The sequence below is a fragment of the Schistocerca serialis genome, chromosome 12 (genome assembly GCF_023864345.2).
Source record: "Schistocerca serialis cubense isolate TAMUIC-IGC-003099 chromosome 12, iqSchSeri2.2, whole genome shotgun sequence".
Taxonomy (NCBI): domain Eukaryota; kingdom Metazoa; phylum Arthropoda; class Insecta; order Orthoptera; family Acrididae; genus Schistocerca; species Schistocerca serialis.
Genome location: NC_064649.1, coordinates 23817176 through 23836152, shown reverse-complemented (window position 1 = coordinate 23836152; position 18977 = coordinate 23817176). Strand labels below are relative to the sequence as shown.

At 39.9% G+C, this 18977-nt stretch overlaps 1 protein-coding gene across 2 annotated transcripts in view; it reads right to left on the bottom strand.

Annotated features, from left to right (window-relative positions):
- LOC126428439 (leucine zipper transcription factor-like protein 1) overlaps positions 1-18977 on the bottom strand; it is a 59741-nt gene that overhangs the window by 14667 nt on the left and 26097 nt on the right. The window contains exons 5-6 of one of the 2 annotated variants that reach the window (XR_007576831.1): positions 8648-8788; positions 291-590 (exon numbers count right to left, since the gene is read on the bottom strand). Coding sequence is in view for 1 of the 2 variants with exons in the window: in XM_050090365.1 (XP_049946322.1) it covers positions 456-590; positions 8648-8788 (276 nt within the window). In the remaining variant the exon portion in view is untranslated. The remainder of the gene's footprint in view (positions 1-290; positions 591-8647; positions 8789-18977) is intronic. The other variant, XM_050090365.1, reaches the window with a different exon arrangement.

Here is an 18977-nt window from a genome sequence, read left to right as displayed (position 1 = left end):
TCGGCAGACTCTCGTGACGAAATGCACACAAAGTAAGTTTATTATTGGCAGTACAGAACAATGAGATATTTATGCAGAAAAGTGATGTGACATTACAGACAAAAATGTGCTAGAAGTGGTTTTAGATTATATATGCATCTATTTGTTTTTATTATGTTTTGAGTAAATTTCACCAATGAAGCAATGTCACTATTAAAACGAGAAAGGAAGAGAGAAAGATAAATGTGCCAGACCTATAAACAGATCAGGTTTCACAAGCATAACAACCAGTGCAGAAGTAACAGACTTACCTGCTAGCAGGCAGCAGAGTGAGTGAAACAGTGCTGTGTGCTTTGTTTTCTAAAGCAAGTACCACGTGCCAAATAGAAAGTTCTCGAGTGCGGCAATGGCTACTGAAGAAAGGCACATGTCCCAGCGATGGTCGTGCATTTTTGTAACAAAGGAATTCCCGTCACCTTCTCCGCCAGCGTCAGTCTCGACTTCATAGCCTCGAGTTCCTCCCTCGTGTCCGCCAGCTGGTGCTCAACATCGGTTCTCACAGTTTCACTGTCTGACAGACTGAGAGACAGCTGTGAGATCTGCTCCTCCAGCTGAAATTGGGAATACCAGTGATACTTAACACAAACACCAGAGTTTACAATCACTGTATAAATAACTTTAGTGCAAAAACACTACTTCCAAAATACAGTAGGATCTTGACAATTCGGCAACCCTCAGAGCATGAGTACTACTTGCACTTATCCAGTTTTTTTTAAATAAGAATCACTCTTTTTGATATATCAATTTTTGACATTCAGTGTATTACCAGTATTGACCCACTCACACAGATGATATATGAAGGGCCTATTTCAATAGCGGTACAAGTCCATTTTTGTTCATATTGAGATACAGTCCTAAACTTAAATGAGTGCTGAAAAATCTGCAGTTGAGATACCAGAAATATTCAAGCATATGGCTTCTTGCTAGAGATGAACCTTTCTTTCTGTTTGTTTGGCTCATTAATTTCAGAAGCATTATAGACAGAAAAGTGGAGGTAATGGACTTGTACCGCTATTGAAATAAGACCTTCATATGTGGGTAATCCAACAGTAGAGTTTCCTATTATTTTAGTGAAAAAAGTTAATTTTCTATAATATTTATGTTATATTAAAGATTGAATATTTATCTACTTTTCTATATTATTGTCATTTTGGACAATGTATTTTTGTAGATGATGTGACACTTTCTGTATGCCCATGTCATACCAGTTTGCCACTACATCCTTGAGGAAGCACTGAACCTCATCTTTCACTTCACTGTTGGAGCTGAACTGCCTTCCAGCCAAATGTTCCTTAAACTTAGGGAAAAGGTGGGTGCCATTACCGGACTATAGCACGCACAGGTGCTGAATTTCCATTCAAAACTCTGCAGGAGACCCACTGTTTGATGGGCAACATATGGGTGAGTGTTGTCACGGAGTATGCTTATGCTCTCACTCGGCATTCCTCTTCTCCAGTTCTGAATTGCTTGTAGAATTATTCAGTCTTTCACATTATCTGCCAGTGTTTCTTATGATTCCAACAGGCACAAAGTTGACCAGTAATACCCCCTTTTGATCCCAAAATTCAGCTGTTATGACATTACCAGTAGACTGTGTCTATTTTTTGCAACTTGGGTGAGGAGGAAAGCTGCAGTTTGTATGATTATTGTTTGGTCTCGGGTGTAAAGCAGAAGTCCAGGTTTCCTCTCCTGCGACAACTGATTGCAAAAAGTTGTCATTTTTGTCTGCATAGCAACAAAGAAATTGATGGGAAGAATCAACTCACTGGCATTTATGGTCTCCCTTCAGCATTCACCATACCCCTCTTATGCACACCTTTTGATACTGCAGCTTTTGCATTAAAACTCTGTGAATGGTACTTTGAGAAACCTCAGAAGCCAAAATGCACAAATCGTCCAGAGTGATCCATTGACCTTTACACACAGTTTGCTTAACCTTCATTGCTATCTAGTCAGAAATTGGCAGTCACTCACTAATTTGTTCATCACGAACTCCAGTATCTCTACTCTAGTTCTGAAGATTTTTGACATCTGTGCATGACATTCCATACACTTACATCAACTGGTGATGAATTTAAATCAGTTCAACACCTTCTGCATTCAAAAACCAAATAAGTGTACTACTTCACATTTGGGAGTGGCATCTTCTTGATGGCTGCAAAGCTGAAACTGAGCATCTCCAGAGAAGCGACTGCATGCTCAGTTGGGAGAAGGGGGAGCACCAATCAGAACAATGTGGCCAATAGCAGCAAAGACATTTTCTCTGTGTTCCCAACACTGCGAAGACCTTTCTTTTGGGTTTACCCTTGTATCAACATTTCTAAAGATTTTGTCTTCTCTACAAAAAACGCCATATAGAACAACATAAAAAGTTATATTATGTGCTTACAACATATCGTGACCCACACAGCAGCGTATAAAAAACAACATATGATGGCATATATATCAAAAATAAAACAGTAAAGCCACCATGTGTGTCTGTTTGAACGTGCGTATCCCCAAAACTAACAGACCAATTTTGATGGGTTTTCCGCAGGTAACATGAGGCTAGTTTGGGGCAAGGTATAGGCTTTATTTCATCAAAACTGGAACAGAGAAAAGAACTGATATCATAATTTAAAGTATTATCTCAAATCGTTTGCTCAGCTTAGTAATATGAGTGTTTATTCCTCATGGCATATTACACCTAGGAACCAATAGATGGTGCTGTTAGTTTTTTAAACTCAGGGACAGATGTATTTTTGGAAACTTACACCAGTGACATAATTAAGTGCTGCAATCTTATCTTTACAAATATAAACTAACACTGGATTTACTTGGCCATTTGTGTATTAAAAACTTGATATTGTTTGGCTTCTTTTGATAAGTTTTATTTGTATTCTTTTCTAGGAAAAACAAATTTATTAAGTTTGAGTAGCTACTCACTATATTTTGATTTTCTTTTGTTTACGAATTAAAATGCCCAGAAAATGGTTGATACTTTCTGAATACATAGAAATGCATAAAAGACTGAGGACTATGCTGTCTCAAGAATCCACTGAAGATCATGAGGCAGCTCAAGAACATCAGGCTTTAACTTACTCTTTGGAAATTACTTCCAAAGCAAGGCATGACGAAACTATGAGTGAAGGCATTGTGCATTATCTCATTTTCCAGAACCATTCACTCACAGAGCTTAAAGTTACTTCTCTCCAATGTAACATCACAGAAGTAGAAATCTTGACAGAAAGGTGGTACAGCTGAGTTAGTTTTTTTCCTAACAATTTACCGTTTTGCTTCACATGTGTTCAAGGCCTGGTGAACTTATGGTATGCCGTGACCATAAACATAGCACAAGGCCAGATGCTGCATGCTGTGGATATGGACCTTAATGTCAGTTGCATTTGAAACAGCCAGCACTATGTGGCTCTCTCCAATATTAGTGAAACAAGATAGCTCTTCATTCACGTCCCTCAATCATACTACTTCCAAGCTCTAAACAAAATGCTTTACAAGCCATAAATTCCACAAATGCAAAGTCTCAGGTATAGCTATAAATAAATAACTGGGCAATGCCAGTTTCTCAGTTAGTCTCTCATAAAGAGTGTAACACGAGTATAGTAGATATTGGCGCAAAAATCACAGATATGAAGTTCTACATAGAGAATGAAAACGTGCAAACCATACGTGGGTTCATGACAGGCGGCGAATAAGGACCACAAAAATTCACTACTGAAGATGCATAAAAAAAATTCAAAAATTGAAATGCAATCGGTGTAACAACAAACAGGCTTTTATTTTGTCACAGAGCTCGACCAAATGTATGAATGAAGTAGTAATAATTAATTGCCTACTGGACTGCAATTAAATAACACTGAAAGTGACTCAGGCAGCATTCATTTAAAGGTGACATCTGCAATGATGTTCACTTACTAGAATGAAATTTTCACTCTACAGCAGAGTGGTAGAGACTTGCCCGCAAAAGGCGAAGGTCCCGAGTTCGAGTCTCGGTCCAGCACACAGTTTTAATCTGCCAGGAAGTTTCAATGTTCACTTTGCCTTAGTTGTAGTATTTTCTGTAAGAGTGTCTTTATTACAATCATAAAATCTTGTGAAGTGTTTGCTTGCTCCAAAAGATAAGTGAAAGGAAGAAATATTTCATTCCATGGGCAAAGCTGTTTAAAAAATACAAAAACATTCATGAATATATTCTTCGAGATTGAGTGAATTTGCATGTTGAAGTTACAGAGTGATATGGTTAGCAGATGCGAACGTTCTTCTGTTTGAGAGTATTTTTCGGTATTAAATTATTATGAATTAAACGAGACGCATCATTATATAGGGTGAACCAGAACTCCACTGACAAACTTTCGTAGGTGGCAATGTGAATGAAAACAAGAAAAAAGTCCAGTAAGCATGGCGGCTACCACTAGTTCCTCTTCGCTACTGTGAAACACATCTCTTCTACTGAACAAATTCTCATACCTCTTAACGTACACATTTTAGATATCATGTTTAGTAGACAATTTGGATTGGTTCATACTACTACCTTCGTAAGCTTGTCTGCAGGGTTCTCGTTCACCCTGTATATTTGTTTCATTGCATACAAGTGCCTGAACATCAGTGAAAATAAATACCTTTCAAAAATATGGGTGAAAATTCATGAAAAATTAATTTTATGGTCCTTCCTTTCTTCTGTTTTCTGTTCAGTTTCATAAATTGTTTTGACATAATCTCAAAACCAGTTACAGTTTTTCTGCTGATGAAGTACAAAGGAATGACTTTGAAAAGTGAGAATTTTAAACCAAAAAATTACACAAAGCTGAGCACCAAGCATTCTTCAAAACCCTTTCAGAGATATGTCCACATACTGAAAGTTAGAATGTATGTTGGTCCTCAGATCTAAAACTCAATGAATGTATAAGATTTTGAGATGAGAGAATGTTAATATCTCACCCACTACAAGAGTTTTCTCGTTCACCAACATTTTCCAATGTGCTGCTTCTGATCTTAATATTGTTTTGGTATCTGTACTCGGTAAGCAAAAGTCATAAAACATAAATGCTTATTTATTGTAAAAGCCAGACATTATGGATATAAATGGATGCCATTTGTTATAGAAGCTTAGTACAACAGTCAGTCAAAAAGTAATGCTTCCCCCTTTTTTTATTTGCCAAGAATCTCAAAATGCAACTACATAGGTTGAACACCACAATACTGACACTTAATTTAAGAATTTTGAATAGAACCTACATTCATTTCCACAGTTTTGGTCTATCTTTTACCAATGGCACGTATACCAGCATGGTGAAGCGCACGGTCCTTCTTCCAAAGCCACTGATGGACAGATGTTTTCATGGCCTCCTCACCTTCAAAGTAAATGCCATGACGAGCAACTTTTAGTGGCCCGAACAGATGGAAGTCTGATGATGCCTGCTCAGTGCTGCACGGGGGATGTGGCAAGACTTCCCATCAAGTTTTCTAATGTCTTCAGTGGTGTGACAACCAATGTCTGGCCTCGCATCATCGTGCAATTAAGAAGAATATCCACAACAGCTTTTGTTGGTCAAAGTCAATGTAGATGTGCCGTAAGTTATTTGAGGGTTCTGGCATATTGGACGAAATTTAATGTGCACCCTTCCCTCTGCTTTGCAGAATACTGCAGCCATAACTTCCCTGCTGATAGCACAGTTTTCAACTTTTTCTTCTTGTGTGAGTTTTTGTTATGTTACCGTATTTACTCGAATCTAAGCCGCACTTTTTTTCCGGTTTTTGTAATCCAAAAAACTGCCTGTGGCTTTGAATTGAGTGCAAAGTAAGTGGAAGTTCTGAAAAATGTTGGTAGGTGTCGCCACAACTAACTTCTGCCATCAAATACATGCAGCGCAACACAGGCATACTTTGCAAGCACAAAGATAAATAGTGGCGCCAAAACCTCTGCGTCAGTAAATAAATTAATAGAAAAGATAGAAGAATGTAAACATTATGCCATGTATTCTTTCGTGTTTGCTGCTATCTCATTTAAAGCCTGTCTGTCTAATAAACTACGAAACTAGAGTGAGACAACAGAAAACGCGGAAGAATATACATATCATGTCATGTTTATATTCGTATTATTCTTATGTTGAATAGTGATACAGTCAGAAATGAAGCATGGCAACTGACTAGATTCTTAAATATAAGATGACTCTAATTTCTGTGCAGAATGTAATGTACTAAAGAGGCATGTGCAAAGATTTTCAAACGGAGAAAAATTTTCGCTAAACTCTTGTTCAGAACATCTTCTATCATACGCAGTCTATTATTTGGTTCTTGTTGATCATTATCAAAGAAAGCAGCAGTGTAAGTAACAACAAATAGCAGTATATCATGCCATTGTTTTGCTTATGAGACAATTCCTCTCTTTTTTTTATTGTAAGCTGCGGTAGCGCGCACAAAAGCAAGCCATGCCGCGAGCGGCGACAGGTCGTGAACACTCATTATCAGAATGCGACAAACAATGCATGACGCAGTATAGTAATGCATTTTCAGCTTAGAGTGACGTAAACCCCTATAACAAAGAGAACGACACTTATCAGATCAAAGCAAAATAAGCAATTGATTCAAACCAGACGAAGCATGCGAAAAAGGAAGCGCCTGACACAGCAATGGCTACTTGCTAAAGCTTAACTGTCAAGCTTACGACTCGAACCAAACTACTGTAGCTGTATCTTCATCCATTCGACCTCAATTGTGTTTCACGTTGCAATGGACCAACTTTGCTTCGATTTGGAGGGGCGGTCTAAAACTTTTCTCTCACTTTGAATTTCGAGTCTCAAATTTCAGGAGCGGCGTAGATTCGGGAAAATTTTTTTTCCCCGATTTGGAGTCTCATTTTTCAGGTGCGGCTTAGATTTGAGTAAATACGGTAGTCCATTGACTGCCTCTACGATTCTGGTCCAAAGAGTAACCCATGATTCATCTCCAATCACAATTTTTCCCAGAAACTCCTCTCCCTCCAGACAGAAGTGCTGCAAGAGTTGGGAGGCAATTGTTTTTCTTGTCTCTTTATTCTGGCCAGTTAACATTCCTTGTAACCAAGTAGCACAAACCTTTGAGTGTCTCAGCTGCTGAATGATCATCATCACGCTGCCTTTACTGAGGGAGGTAATGCGATAAAAAACCTCTGCAGTCACCTGCCAGTCACCACGTATGATGTCATCGACTCACTGAATGTTGTGTCAAGTCACTGCCATCACCGGCCTGTCACTCCTTATTTTGTCAGTTGATGGTACTTGCCCCTTCAGTTTTGTTATAGTGATGGACAAATTGTCTAACAGTCCTGATATCCAATGTTGAATCACTGTAAACATTTTTCAGTCTTTTGTGAATGCCAATGGGCGTTTCACCTTTTGCATTAAAAAATTCTATCACAGAGCACTGCCTAATATGAACGTCAATGTTGACCATTTTGCAAGCAACTGCAGTACTGGCATCTGTTGATACACCAAGTTACTACCGCAGTGGATTGGAGAAGAAGCTCTGCAGAATAGTGCCAAATCCAGGTGTTTCACTTAATAAACTTTATTTAGAAGGCATTACTTTTTGGCTGATGTTTGTAAATCATTTCACATCTATTTCATCTTCCACTCCTGTGGAAGTGGTGAACTGCATGACTCAACAGTGGAACAGAAACAGAAATTCACTAAAGAAGCATAACTGTATTGTCTGTAAGAAAACTGTCAACGTTTTAAACATTACCTTTCTGCCTCACCAAATGTAAAAAGTGTGAGGGTATGCTGAAAAAGAATAGCTTCAAATTTTTTATGTGAAAATTCTTAAGGCTGCTTAAATAAAATGGACTTTATTAACATTCTACATCTTTATTCTTCATGTCTCCCAATGAGAGACTGTTTGATGACAGTGTCACTGTAGAATGTTTGACTTTGCTCACAATCACAGCCTCACCTCTGCTTGCACCACTTCATCACTACCACAGTGAAGTCCTCGGAGGTGTTCTCTAAGTTTTAGAAACAGATAAATCGGATGGTGCCAAGTCAGGATTGTACGGAGGATGATCGATGACAGTGAACCCGAGGCATCAGACTGTTGCGAATGTGAGAGAGCTTGTGTGTGGTTTGGCATTGTCAAGATGAAGGAGATTGTGTTCTGTGTACGGACAAACTCTTCTGTGATTAGAAACTCATTTACAGCATGCTGTTTCTGGTGCACCGACATAGTCCTCTAGTGGCAGACAGCTGCAAATATGTAGACGTGAAAAACAAATATGCAGAATCTTAACACCATTTGTTTCATTTAAAAAGCTTTAAGAGTTTTCACCAAAATTCTTTAGAGGGATTACTTTTCAGTACGCCTTCATGTAATGACTGCATTAAAAATTAATCAAATTAGGTTAACTGTATCATTATATATAGAACAGTAGTACATCGAGTCATTCAATTATTAAAATATTCAGCTACAAATGAGGAAAACCGTAACTGTTGGCACCTCTTTACACATTGTGTAATGACAAAAACTCGGCTTTCTGCCCTCTGAAATGTGACTTAGAATCGGTTTAAAACCACAACATGACAGAGACAGGGGTGTGTGTCACCTACGTGAATCTACGGTCAGAGGTCGTGCGACTCACCTCGGGGATGCGGTCACTGGGGACCGTGGCCTCCTGCCGTTCCTTGGCGAGTTGAGAAGAGGCGGCAGCCACGGCGAGCTTCTCTCTCGCAGAGTCCAGTTCGTCGTTCAGGCGAATTATCTGCTGCTGCCTAACCTGAGCCTGAGATGAGATGAGAACACCACATACACAGTTTTTACAAGTCATCAGCTAAAAACAGAAACAAGCTGCAACACTAAAACAGTAGCAACAGTTGTAAGGACTCAAAACTAAAAGCACCGACAACCAGTATCCAGCCAGTATTTTACTTCTGCTCATTTCTCTCCTCAAATCCTTCAGGGTACTTGCAGTACAGCACTAACAACAGGTCACTGGGGAACCAGTCACTTTTAAAATAATTTGACACTGGTTGCAAGAAGAGACTGTGCACACAGCTGCAACACATTTCTATTTCAGGCTGGAAAATTTTTTTTTAACATTGTGTATGCTACATTCTACATTGTTACATGTGGCTGTGTCTCCATGTGGTAACTTGAAACACCACAAGTTGTTGACTTTCATCATCCCACTACCTGAACTACAGCTTTATTTCTAGATTGTAATAGTGTAGTTTCATTTCAGCTATGACCACTTAAAGTTCCAGACATTCTTAAACTGTTCCAACACAATTTTGAAGTTTGTTCAATTCAGTAGTGCTACCACCAAGACTTTACAGGTTGCCAAAGGTGCACAAAGACCATGTTCCTCTAAGACTATAGTGAGTGCTTGGTTTGTCCACTATTCAATTGTCAAGTTCCTGAAACTATTATTATGGCCACATGTGGGCCAGTTGGTTTCATACACTACGTGATCAAAAGTATCCGGAAACCTGGCTGAAAATGACTTACAAGTACGTGGCGCTCTCCATCGGTAATGCTGGAATTCAATATGGTGTTGGCTCACCCTCAGCCTTCATGACAGCTTCCACTCTCACAGGCATATGTTCAATCAGGTGGTGGAAAGTTTCTTGGGGAATGGCAGCCCATTCTTCATGGAGTGCTGCAGTGAGGAAGAGGTATCAATGTCGGTTGGTGAGGCCTGGCACAAAATCGGCATTCCAAAACATCCCAAAGGTGTTCTATAGGATTCAGGTCAGGATTCTGTGCAGTCCAGTCCATTACAGGGATGTTATTGTCGTGTAACCACTCCACCACAGGCCGTGCATTATGAACAGGTGCTTGATCGTCTTGAAAGATAAATAGCCATCCCCGAATTGCTCTTCAAGAGTGGGAAGCAACAAGGTCCTTAAAACATCAATGCAGGCCTGTGCTGTGATAGTGCCATGCAAAACAACAATGGGTGCAAGCCCCCTTCATAAAAAAAACATGGCCACACCATAACACCACCACCTCCGAAATTTTCTGTTGACACTACACATGCTGGCAGATGGCGTTCACCGGGTATTCGCCATATCCACACCCTGCCATTGGATCGCCACATCGTGTGCCATGATTCTTCACTCCACACAACGTTTTTCCACTACTCAATCGTCCAATGTTTATGCTCCTTACACCAAGCAAGGTGTCATTTGGCATTTACTTGTGGCGAGATGTGTGGCTTATGAGCAGCCACTCAAGCATGAAATCCAAGTTTTCTCACCTCTTGCCTAACTGTCATAGAACTTGCAGTGGATCCAGATGCAGTTTGGAATTCCTGTGTGATGGTCTAGATAGATGTCTGCCTATTACACATTACGACCCTCTTCAACTGTCGACGGTCTTTGCCAGTTAACAGGCGAGGTCAACCTGTACGCTTTTGTGCTGTACGTGTTCCTTCACATTTCCACTCCACTATCACATCGGAAACAGTGGACCTAGGGATGTTTAGGAGTGTGGAAATTGCGCACGGGATGTATGACACAAGTGACACCCAATCACCTGGCCACGTTTGAAGTCTGTGAGTTCCACGGAACAACCCATTCTGCTCTCTCACGATGTCTAATGACTACTGAGGTCACTGATATGGAATACCTGGCAGTGGGTGGCAGAATAATGCACCCAATATGAAAAAGTATGTTTTTGGGGGGTGTCCTGCTATTTTTGATCACATAGTGTATACCAAGAATTCAGCACATTTCATCAGTAAATCAAACACCATAGTGGTCCAGCCAGAAGACATATTAGTTAGTGTTGATGTGTTATTGTTGTTGTGATCTTCAGTCCTGAGACTGGTTTGATGCAACTCTCCATGCTACTCTATCCTGTGCAAGCTTCTTCATCTCCCAGTACCTACTGCAGCCTACATCCTTCTGAATCTGCTTAGTGTATTCATCTCTTGGTCTCCCTCTACGATTTTTACCCTCCACGCTGCCCTCCAATGCTAAATTGGTGATCCCTTGATGCCTCAGAACATGTCCTACCAATTGATCCCTTCTTCTAGTCAAGTTGTGCCACAAACTTCTCTTCTCCCCAATCCTATTCAATACCTCCTCATTAGTTATGTGATCTACCCATCTAATCTTCAGCATTCTTCTGTAGCACCACATTTCGAAAGCTTCTATTCTCTTCTTATCTAAACTATTTATCATCCATGTTTCACTTCCATACATGGCTACACTCCATACAAATACTTTCAGAAACGACTTCCTGACACTTAAATCTATACTCGATTTTAACAAATTTCTCTTCTTGCCATTGCCAGTCTACATTTCATATCTTCTCTACTTCGACCATCATCAGTTATTTTGCTCCCCAAATAACAAAACTCCTTTACTACTTTAAGTGTTGATGTGGTACAACTATTTACTATGGCTCCGCTCAGTGAGGCGTCATGACAGCTGAACCAGACTTTTTCTCCCAATATTGCAGAAATGTTTAAATATTGCCTCACAACCATGTATTTCAAATTAAATGACAATTTCTATGAATAGACAGATTGTGTGGCTATGGGGAAAGACAGATGGTGTGGCTATGGGGAGCCCCTTAAGCAGAGTTATAGCAAATTTCTTTAAGTAAAAATTCGAGGAGCAGGCCCTGAAACTGTCAACAAGAAACCGAATATTTTGTTCTGGTACGTGGATGATATGTTTATTTTAGGGATACATGGCAGAGAGAAACTAGGGTGCTTTGACAAACATCTCAGTGAGAAATTTTCTTGATATGCTAGTTTTCATGAAAGAAGGTGTTAGCTTAGGCCACACAGTTTACCAAAAACCCATGCACGCAGACCATTACCTATACTGGGATTCAAACAATGCACAACAAAAGTGAGGCATCATGGAAACATTGTCGGAGACAGCAAGGAACGTCTGCAAACCAGAGCTGCTCGACACAGAATTAAAACATTTTCATTAATGCATAGCTCAAGAATGGTTATTCGTCCGTCAAGGTAAAAAGAGCGTTAAGACTGTTCCATTGGAATCATAGTGATGCACAAGCACTGTTCAAATCAAAAGTTTTCCTGCCTTTCATTAAGGACATTACTGACTGCATAGGAAAAATCTTGAAAAAACAGAACATCGCGGTAATCTACAAATCCGTGCCAACCACTGGAGAAAGCAGGAATTTATAGATTCCATGTAGTTATGGGGAGGTATATGAGGGCACTACAAAAAGAATGGTCAAAAAACGACTATAAGATCAAAAGGGCAATTGCAGAAGGGGGGAAGATCAGTAGATCAGCTGTTGTGGAACATGCTTTGCAGCTGTGAGACCACCACATTCATTTTGATTGGACTCGAGTGCCACAAGCAGATATCATGAAAGACTATACTGAGATGCCATAGAGGTTTTAAAACACGCCAGGAATTTCACATCTAGTGCTAAAGCAGATGTGTTACCAGTCTTCCAGCAGGGGGTGATGGCAACAGTGGATGATGGCAACCAACAACGACCCATTACCAATTGCACCCAGGTATTCTAAGCATGTGGCACCACCCCACTGAACAGGAGCACATGTAAACAGAATTCTGCTGCAGTGAGTAGCGTGCCAGGGTGTGAATCGGACATGCAAAGAAGTTACGATCCCTCTTGAAAATGAAGTCAGTATATGGGGATGAAATGTTGGATTTAAATGTGAAATTCGTTCGACCACAGCATAATAGCCCAGAACATATTATTAACTGTGACATTTATAGCCAAGAAAGTTTACATTTTAAAATTTTGAAGTTGTTTTCCTACAGTGTTTTTCATTTGGTGTTAACAAATGAAGCATTCATCTCCTTATGGAGAATGTCATTTAAGACACAAGGCATGATTTTAAACTATGTACCATCTTCAAATATGGCTAAAATATTGTGACCACCTACTTAACAGCATATCTGTCCAAATTTAGAAAACAATACAGCACTGATCATGCCTGATGTGTATTTGAGAAGCCCTTGGTAGGTTTCCAGAGATATGTCAGACCAAATGAAAATGCATAGTTACGCGGAGCAAGTGAATCTGCTAGTCAAGACATGAACATGAGTTCACTATTACACTCCTCGCAATACTGCATCACAACTATTCTGGTCTTGCGACATGAACAGTTTCCTGGTGGAAGATGTCATTACCATACGGCAAGCCATCAAACAAAAGGCGTGCAGTTGATCTGTGGGATATACCTTATTTTGGTTTAGCCATAAACTATATGTCATTTAATAAGTATCGTAACACTGTGCAGGGTGAAGATGCAATATAAAAGATATGTACAAAAAGAAAGATGAACATATATTTGTATTCTAATGTTTTTTAAGCCAATATAAAATTTTTCATTCGTCAACTATCTGTCTCTTCCCGTCTGTGATTCTGGGTGCACGTATTGTGTGTATGTCAGACAACACTGTATATATGTAGGTTGCAACTTAAATAATGGCAACACTGCTGTGGAGACACTATGCAACGGAATCTACTATTGTCACTGATAGCAAGTGTTGTTGACATACCTACCTTACCTCCGAGTAAATGGACTTGCCCGTCCCACGTCACCAGCGTGCGCACAATCGAAGGAAACATAGTCACTTGTGAGCGATTGGTCTAATGTAATGGTGTCACTAAGTTTTCAAAACAGGAACAATGGAGTTGGATCAAGAGTGAATGTGCCAGAGGTCATACAGCATGACAGTGTCATTGAGGTCTTTGCTTCAGAACTGTTCCAGAGATTCGAAAGGCAGTAGACCACTCCATTCGCACCATCAACAGAACAGGCTCTGCTAATGGTATGCTATGCCTCCAGAATGAAATTTTCACTCTGCAGCAGAGTGTGCGCTGATATGAAACTTTCTGGCAGATTAAAACTGTGTGCCGGACCAAGACTCGAACTCGGGACCTTTGCCTTTCGCGGGCAAGTGCTCTACCATCTGAGCTACCCAAACACGACTCACGCCCCCTCCTCACAGCTATGCCTTCCACATTGCTGGCAACAGGTTCTACACAAAGCTGGTGACTACTTTGGACAACAGTAACAGGTGCCAACATGTAACTCTTTTGTATCGGTTGTGAATAAATAATTGCCACTATTTAAGTTCCAGCATTTGTACATTTGTGTAAAAGTTCTTACAACATATCCTCTGGAGAGAGAGATGTTTCTCCCATTTCTACATTTCTTGTCCCGAAACTGATACCTGGATACATCGCAGCCTGCAATCTTCCAATAAAAACAGCGACATTATTTGTGTCTATATTATTCTGCATGTTTTAACTCAGACTGGATGATACATCCTTTTCTTCCAAAAAGAAGAGAGAAACATCACTCTGTTCAAAGGATATTTAATATATAAATCAAGTTAAGACTGTTTCAATGGTAATTGCAGTGAATGACTGTGGAGGTGTGAAAGGTCCTATGGAAAACCAAGTGAATGCTCACACTGTTATTGTCTGTGGCACGGTGCATGTTTCAAGCAGCCGTTCATTTGGAATGTGGCATATCTGGACACAATCACTGACCTGCTGTAACAAAAAACTGTGGGGCGGCAGGTAAAAATTTTAGGTTTGTTGTTCGGTTTGACATGTCTTTGTGTTTTTTTAATACCACTGCTTTTACAAGAGGTTGAAAATAATTTGGGCAGACAGCCGGAAAGTGTTGGAGAACATGCTGACCGTAATCTTCAGTCTACAACTCAGCTTGCCGAAACTGAAATAAAATGTTCTATCTCCCTGTGTATACTTCAGAGGACAATAAATAAAAGTCTACTGTCATTTGATCAATCAGTTTATTTAATTAAAGTGCACAATCAGCACTTGTCGCATTTCAGAGATGGTTTCAGCTCGAAGTTCCAAGTATTACTAACTATTGTTTCATCCATTAATTATGTACAGTTAATTTCTCACCTTAAAAGTGGGGAATAAAGTACACCACTTACCACATGGTTTTCTATAACGCAATGGGTGGGACACAGAACAAAACATCTAAAATGAAACACAGGCTTTCCACAAAATCATTGACCCAAAAGTTCTTTTCACACATTTGCACTAAATCTGGACGACAGTTAAATTGATTGAAACAATTGTGCCAGTCATTTTTAACACCATTCGAGGCTCAGCAGACACAGTCAAATAACCTCTTAGGTGAAGACAGGTCGGTCTTTATATAGTCTCGGTGCAGATGTCAAACGGAACAACTGGAGATAGATCACTTCCAATGCCTGCATAAGTGCTCAAATAGCTCCCTTTTTTACTACAAAATTATTTACATCAGTGTCAGGTGAAGATTGACAAATTCCCAGTTTTTCTCTATGTAAAACTGTACCCTGTTTATGTTCTTTAAAAATCTCAGTTTGATAACTCCTAAATTTAAATTCACAGAATTTTTCATGTGGAACTGAGGGTAGATTGTGACTGCCAAATTGTCTCTCTTCTAACTTCTGTGTCTTGACCAAATTACATTATCATCTTGCAGTTGTACAGCTCCATTATTACATATAATTAAAACAGTGATGCCAGTTCAGCTTTGTATATTCATTATAAAGGTTAGTTAATGTAACTCGTTTTTACAGTTATTGATACAAAAATAAGTATTTACCTAATGATTCAAAAAGTTATAGAGACACCTTTATGAAAACCTGTACAGAATATTTTTATATAAAATTGAACCCAACTGCAAAAGTACAACTTTATAGCTTTAATAATATGCACTTTTGAAATTTTGTAAAATGTGGATTTTTGTGGCAACTAATCAGTGGATCACTCTGAGACTCAAAAAAGAGAGAGACTGGAATAGAAGGGAGAACCTCTAGAAGTACTCAAAGTACCCTCCGCCATAACAGAGTATGGATGTAGATGTAGATGTAGGTACTTAACATTTTCATAGTTTTACATAATCTGGAAAAGTCTTGTAACATTGTTTAAATATTTAATTTCTCTGTAAATTACTTCGCAGTTCTTTATTTGCTCTGTACAGCAACATTAGGTGCTGCTGGCTTGGCTACGGCTGAGTGACGGGGAGAAAACTTATCTATCACTTGCCACTGTAGTGGTACACATTGCTATAAAGCATTGCAACATGTCTCACTTTCCTTGTACTAAAACTATGCACTGCATGGTGTGTGTGTGTGTGTGTGTGTGTGTGTGTGTGTGTGTGTTTGTGTGTGTGTGTGTGTGAAATTGCAAATTTTGCAACTTTAGTTAGTAGCAGCATAAACAACAACTACTGTTCCCGGTTTGTTGGAATTTGGATGCAGATATGAGAAAGAAAATTACGGGCACAGCGCAGAAAGCGACGTTGAATGAGTAATTTGGACTGGCCAGTGAGGGGTCACTTGCACTTTGCTGTTGTGCATGGGGCGTGCTGTGGACTCCAAAGAAGAAAGGAGCCTTGTGACAAATGTAGAGCACTAGATAAAAATGAATGTTTTTATACAGACTCTGTGCCATGCTTATGGTTTTGATGAAGCAGTGAAGCATCTTGTATGAACATGTGTCTAGAAAGCTTTATTAATTGTCAGTTGTTGTGAGTTGAGAACTTATTTGAATACAGAAGAATAACTGGTACCATGTTTTGTGATTTCGTAGTGAGTGTTTAAATGTAGATGCTCTCTTATAGCCCTCACCCCTCTACAATCAGAAAAGATGTCAGCAGTCAAATATATTCACCGCATAGCAGAACTACAACATTAAGAAAAAACAAGATGGCAACCTGGAAATTAGGAAAAGAAGATAGCCGTTGTTACAGGGAACAAGTCAAGACTCGGAATCTCGCAATACATCGATGACGTAAAATCAACCCACAATAAGAAAAACACCCCAGTTTTGATACAGTGCTCACTTACCTATAAAATGTGATTCATTTGACCAGGTGACACATTTGCATTGACCCACGGTCCAATATTGATAATCCTGTGCTCACTGCAACTGTAACTGATGATGTAGTTGGACCACTTTGGGAGAGTGGAAAAAATGCCCCTGTCAGAGCACAGAAAAGGCAAATGACAGAAAAGTGAGGAGCCAGCTGCTTCATTCTGCTTCCTCACCTTGCCCTTTTCTGTGCCGAAAGAGAGAAGAAGAGGGACAGTGACAATGGAAGAGAGAGGAGACATTGACAGTGGGAGAGAAAGAAGGAGGGAACAGTGATGGTGGGAGAGGTAAAGTGGCTCTGTGTGTGTTTGTTAATTTGGGTGAAGAAAGTTCTACGTACCGACTTGGCAGAAAATCCTAAGAAATTTTGGTTTTATGTCAAAGTGGTAGATGGATCAAAACAAAATGTCCAGACACTCTGTGACCGAAGTGGTACTGAAACAGAGGATGACAGACTAAAGGCTGCAATACTAAATGTCTTTTTCCAAAGCTGTTTCACAGAGGAAGACTGCACTGTAGTTCCCTCTCTAGACTGTTACACAAATGACAAAATGGTAGATATCGAAATAGATGACAGAGGGATAAAGAAACAATTAAAATCGCTCAAAAGAGGAAACGCCGCTGGACCTGATTGGATACCAGTTCAATTTTACAGAGAGTACGCGAAGGAACTTGCCCCCCTTCTTGCAGCGGTGTACCGTAGGTCTCTAGAAGAGCGTAGCATTCCAAAGGATTGGAAAAGGGCACAGGTCATCCCCGTTTTCAAGAAGGGACGTTGAACAGATGTGCAGAACTATAGACCTATACCTCTAACGTCGATCAGTTGTAGAATTTTGGAACACGTATTATGTTAGAGTATAATAACTTTTCTGGAGACTAGAAATCTACTCTGTAGGAATCAGCATGGGTTTCGAAAAAGACGATCGTGTGAAACCCAGCGCGCGCTATTCGTCCACGAGACTCAGAGGGCCATAGACACGGGTTCCCAGGTAGATGCCGTGTTTCTTGACTTCCGCAAGGCGTTCGATACAGTTCCCCACAGTCGTTTAATGAACAAAGTAAGGGCGTATCAACTATCAGACCAATTGTGTGATTGGATTGAAGAGTTCCTAGATAACAGAACGCAGCATGTCATTCTCAATGGAGAGAAGTCTTCCGAAGTAAGAGTGATTTCAGCTGTGCCGCAGAGGAGTGTCATAGGACCGTTGCTATTCACAATATACATAAATGACCTTGTGGATAACATCGGAAGTTCACTGAGGCTTTTTGCGGATGATGCTGTGGTATATCGAAAGGTTGTAACAATGGGAAATTGTACTGAAATGCAGGAGGATCTGCAATGAATTCATGCATGGTGCAGTGAATGACAACTGAATCTCAATGTAAACAAGTGTAATGTGCTGTGAATACATAGAAAGAAAGATCCTTTATCATTTAGGTACAATGTAGCAGGTCAGAAACTGGAAGCAGATAATTCCATAAATTACCTGGGAGTAGGCATTAGGAGTGATTTAAAATGGAATGACCATATAAAAATAATTGTCGGTAAAGCAAGTGCCTGACTGAGATTCATTGGAAGAATCCTAAGGAAATGCAATCCGAAAACAAAGGAAGTAGGTTACAGTACACTTGCTCGCCCACTGCTTGAATACTGCTCGCCGGTGTCGGATCCGTACCAGATAGGGTTGATAGAAGAGATAGAGAAGATCCAACAGAGAGCAGCGCGCTTCGTTACAGGATCATTTAGTAATCACGAAAGCGTTACGGAGATGATAGATAAACTCCATTGGAAGACTTTGCAGGAGAGACGCTCAGTAGCTCGGTACAGGCTTTTGTTGAAGTTTCAAGAACGTACCTTCACCGAGGAGTCAAGCAGTATATTGCTCCCTCCTACGTATATCTTGCGAAGAGACCATGAGGATAAAATCAGAGAGATTAGAGCCCACACAGAGGACAAAAGGAGGCAGAGTAAGTAGTGAGAGAGGGCACAGTTGCAGTGGAGTGTACTGTAACTCAATGGGACAAAGGAGAGAGACATATATAGACAGCGAGATGTTGTCTATGAGGGCTTAACCACAAACAGAGACTGGCTAAAAGCATTC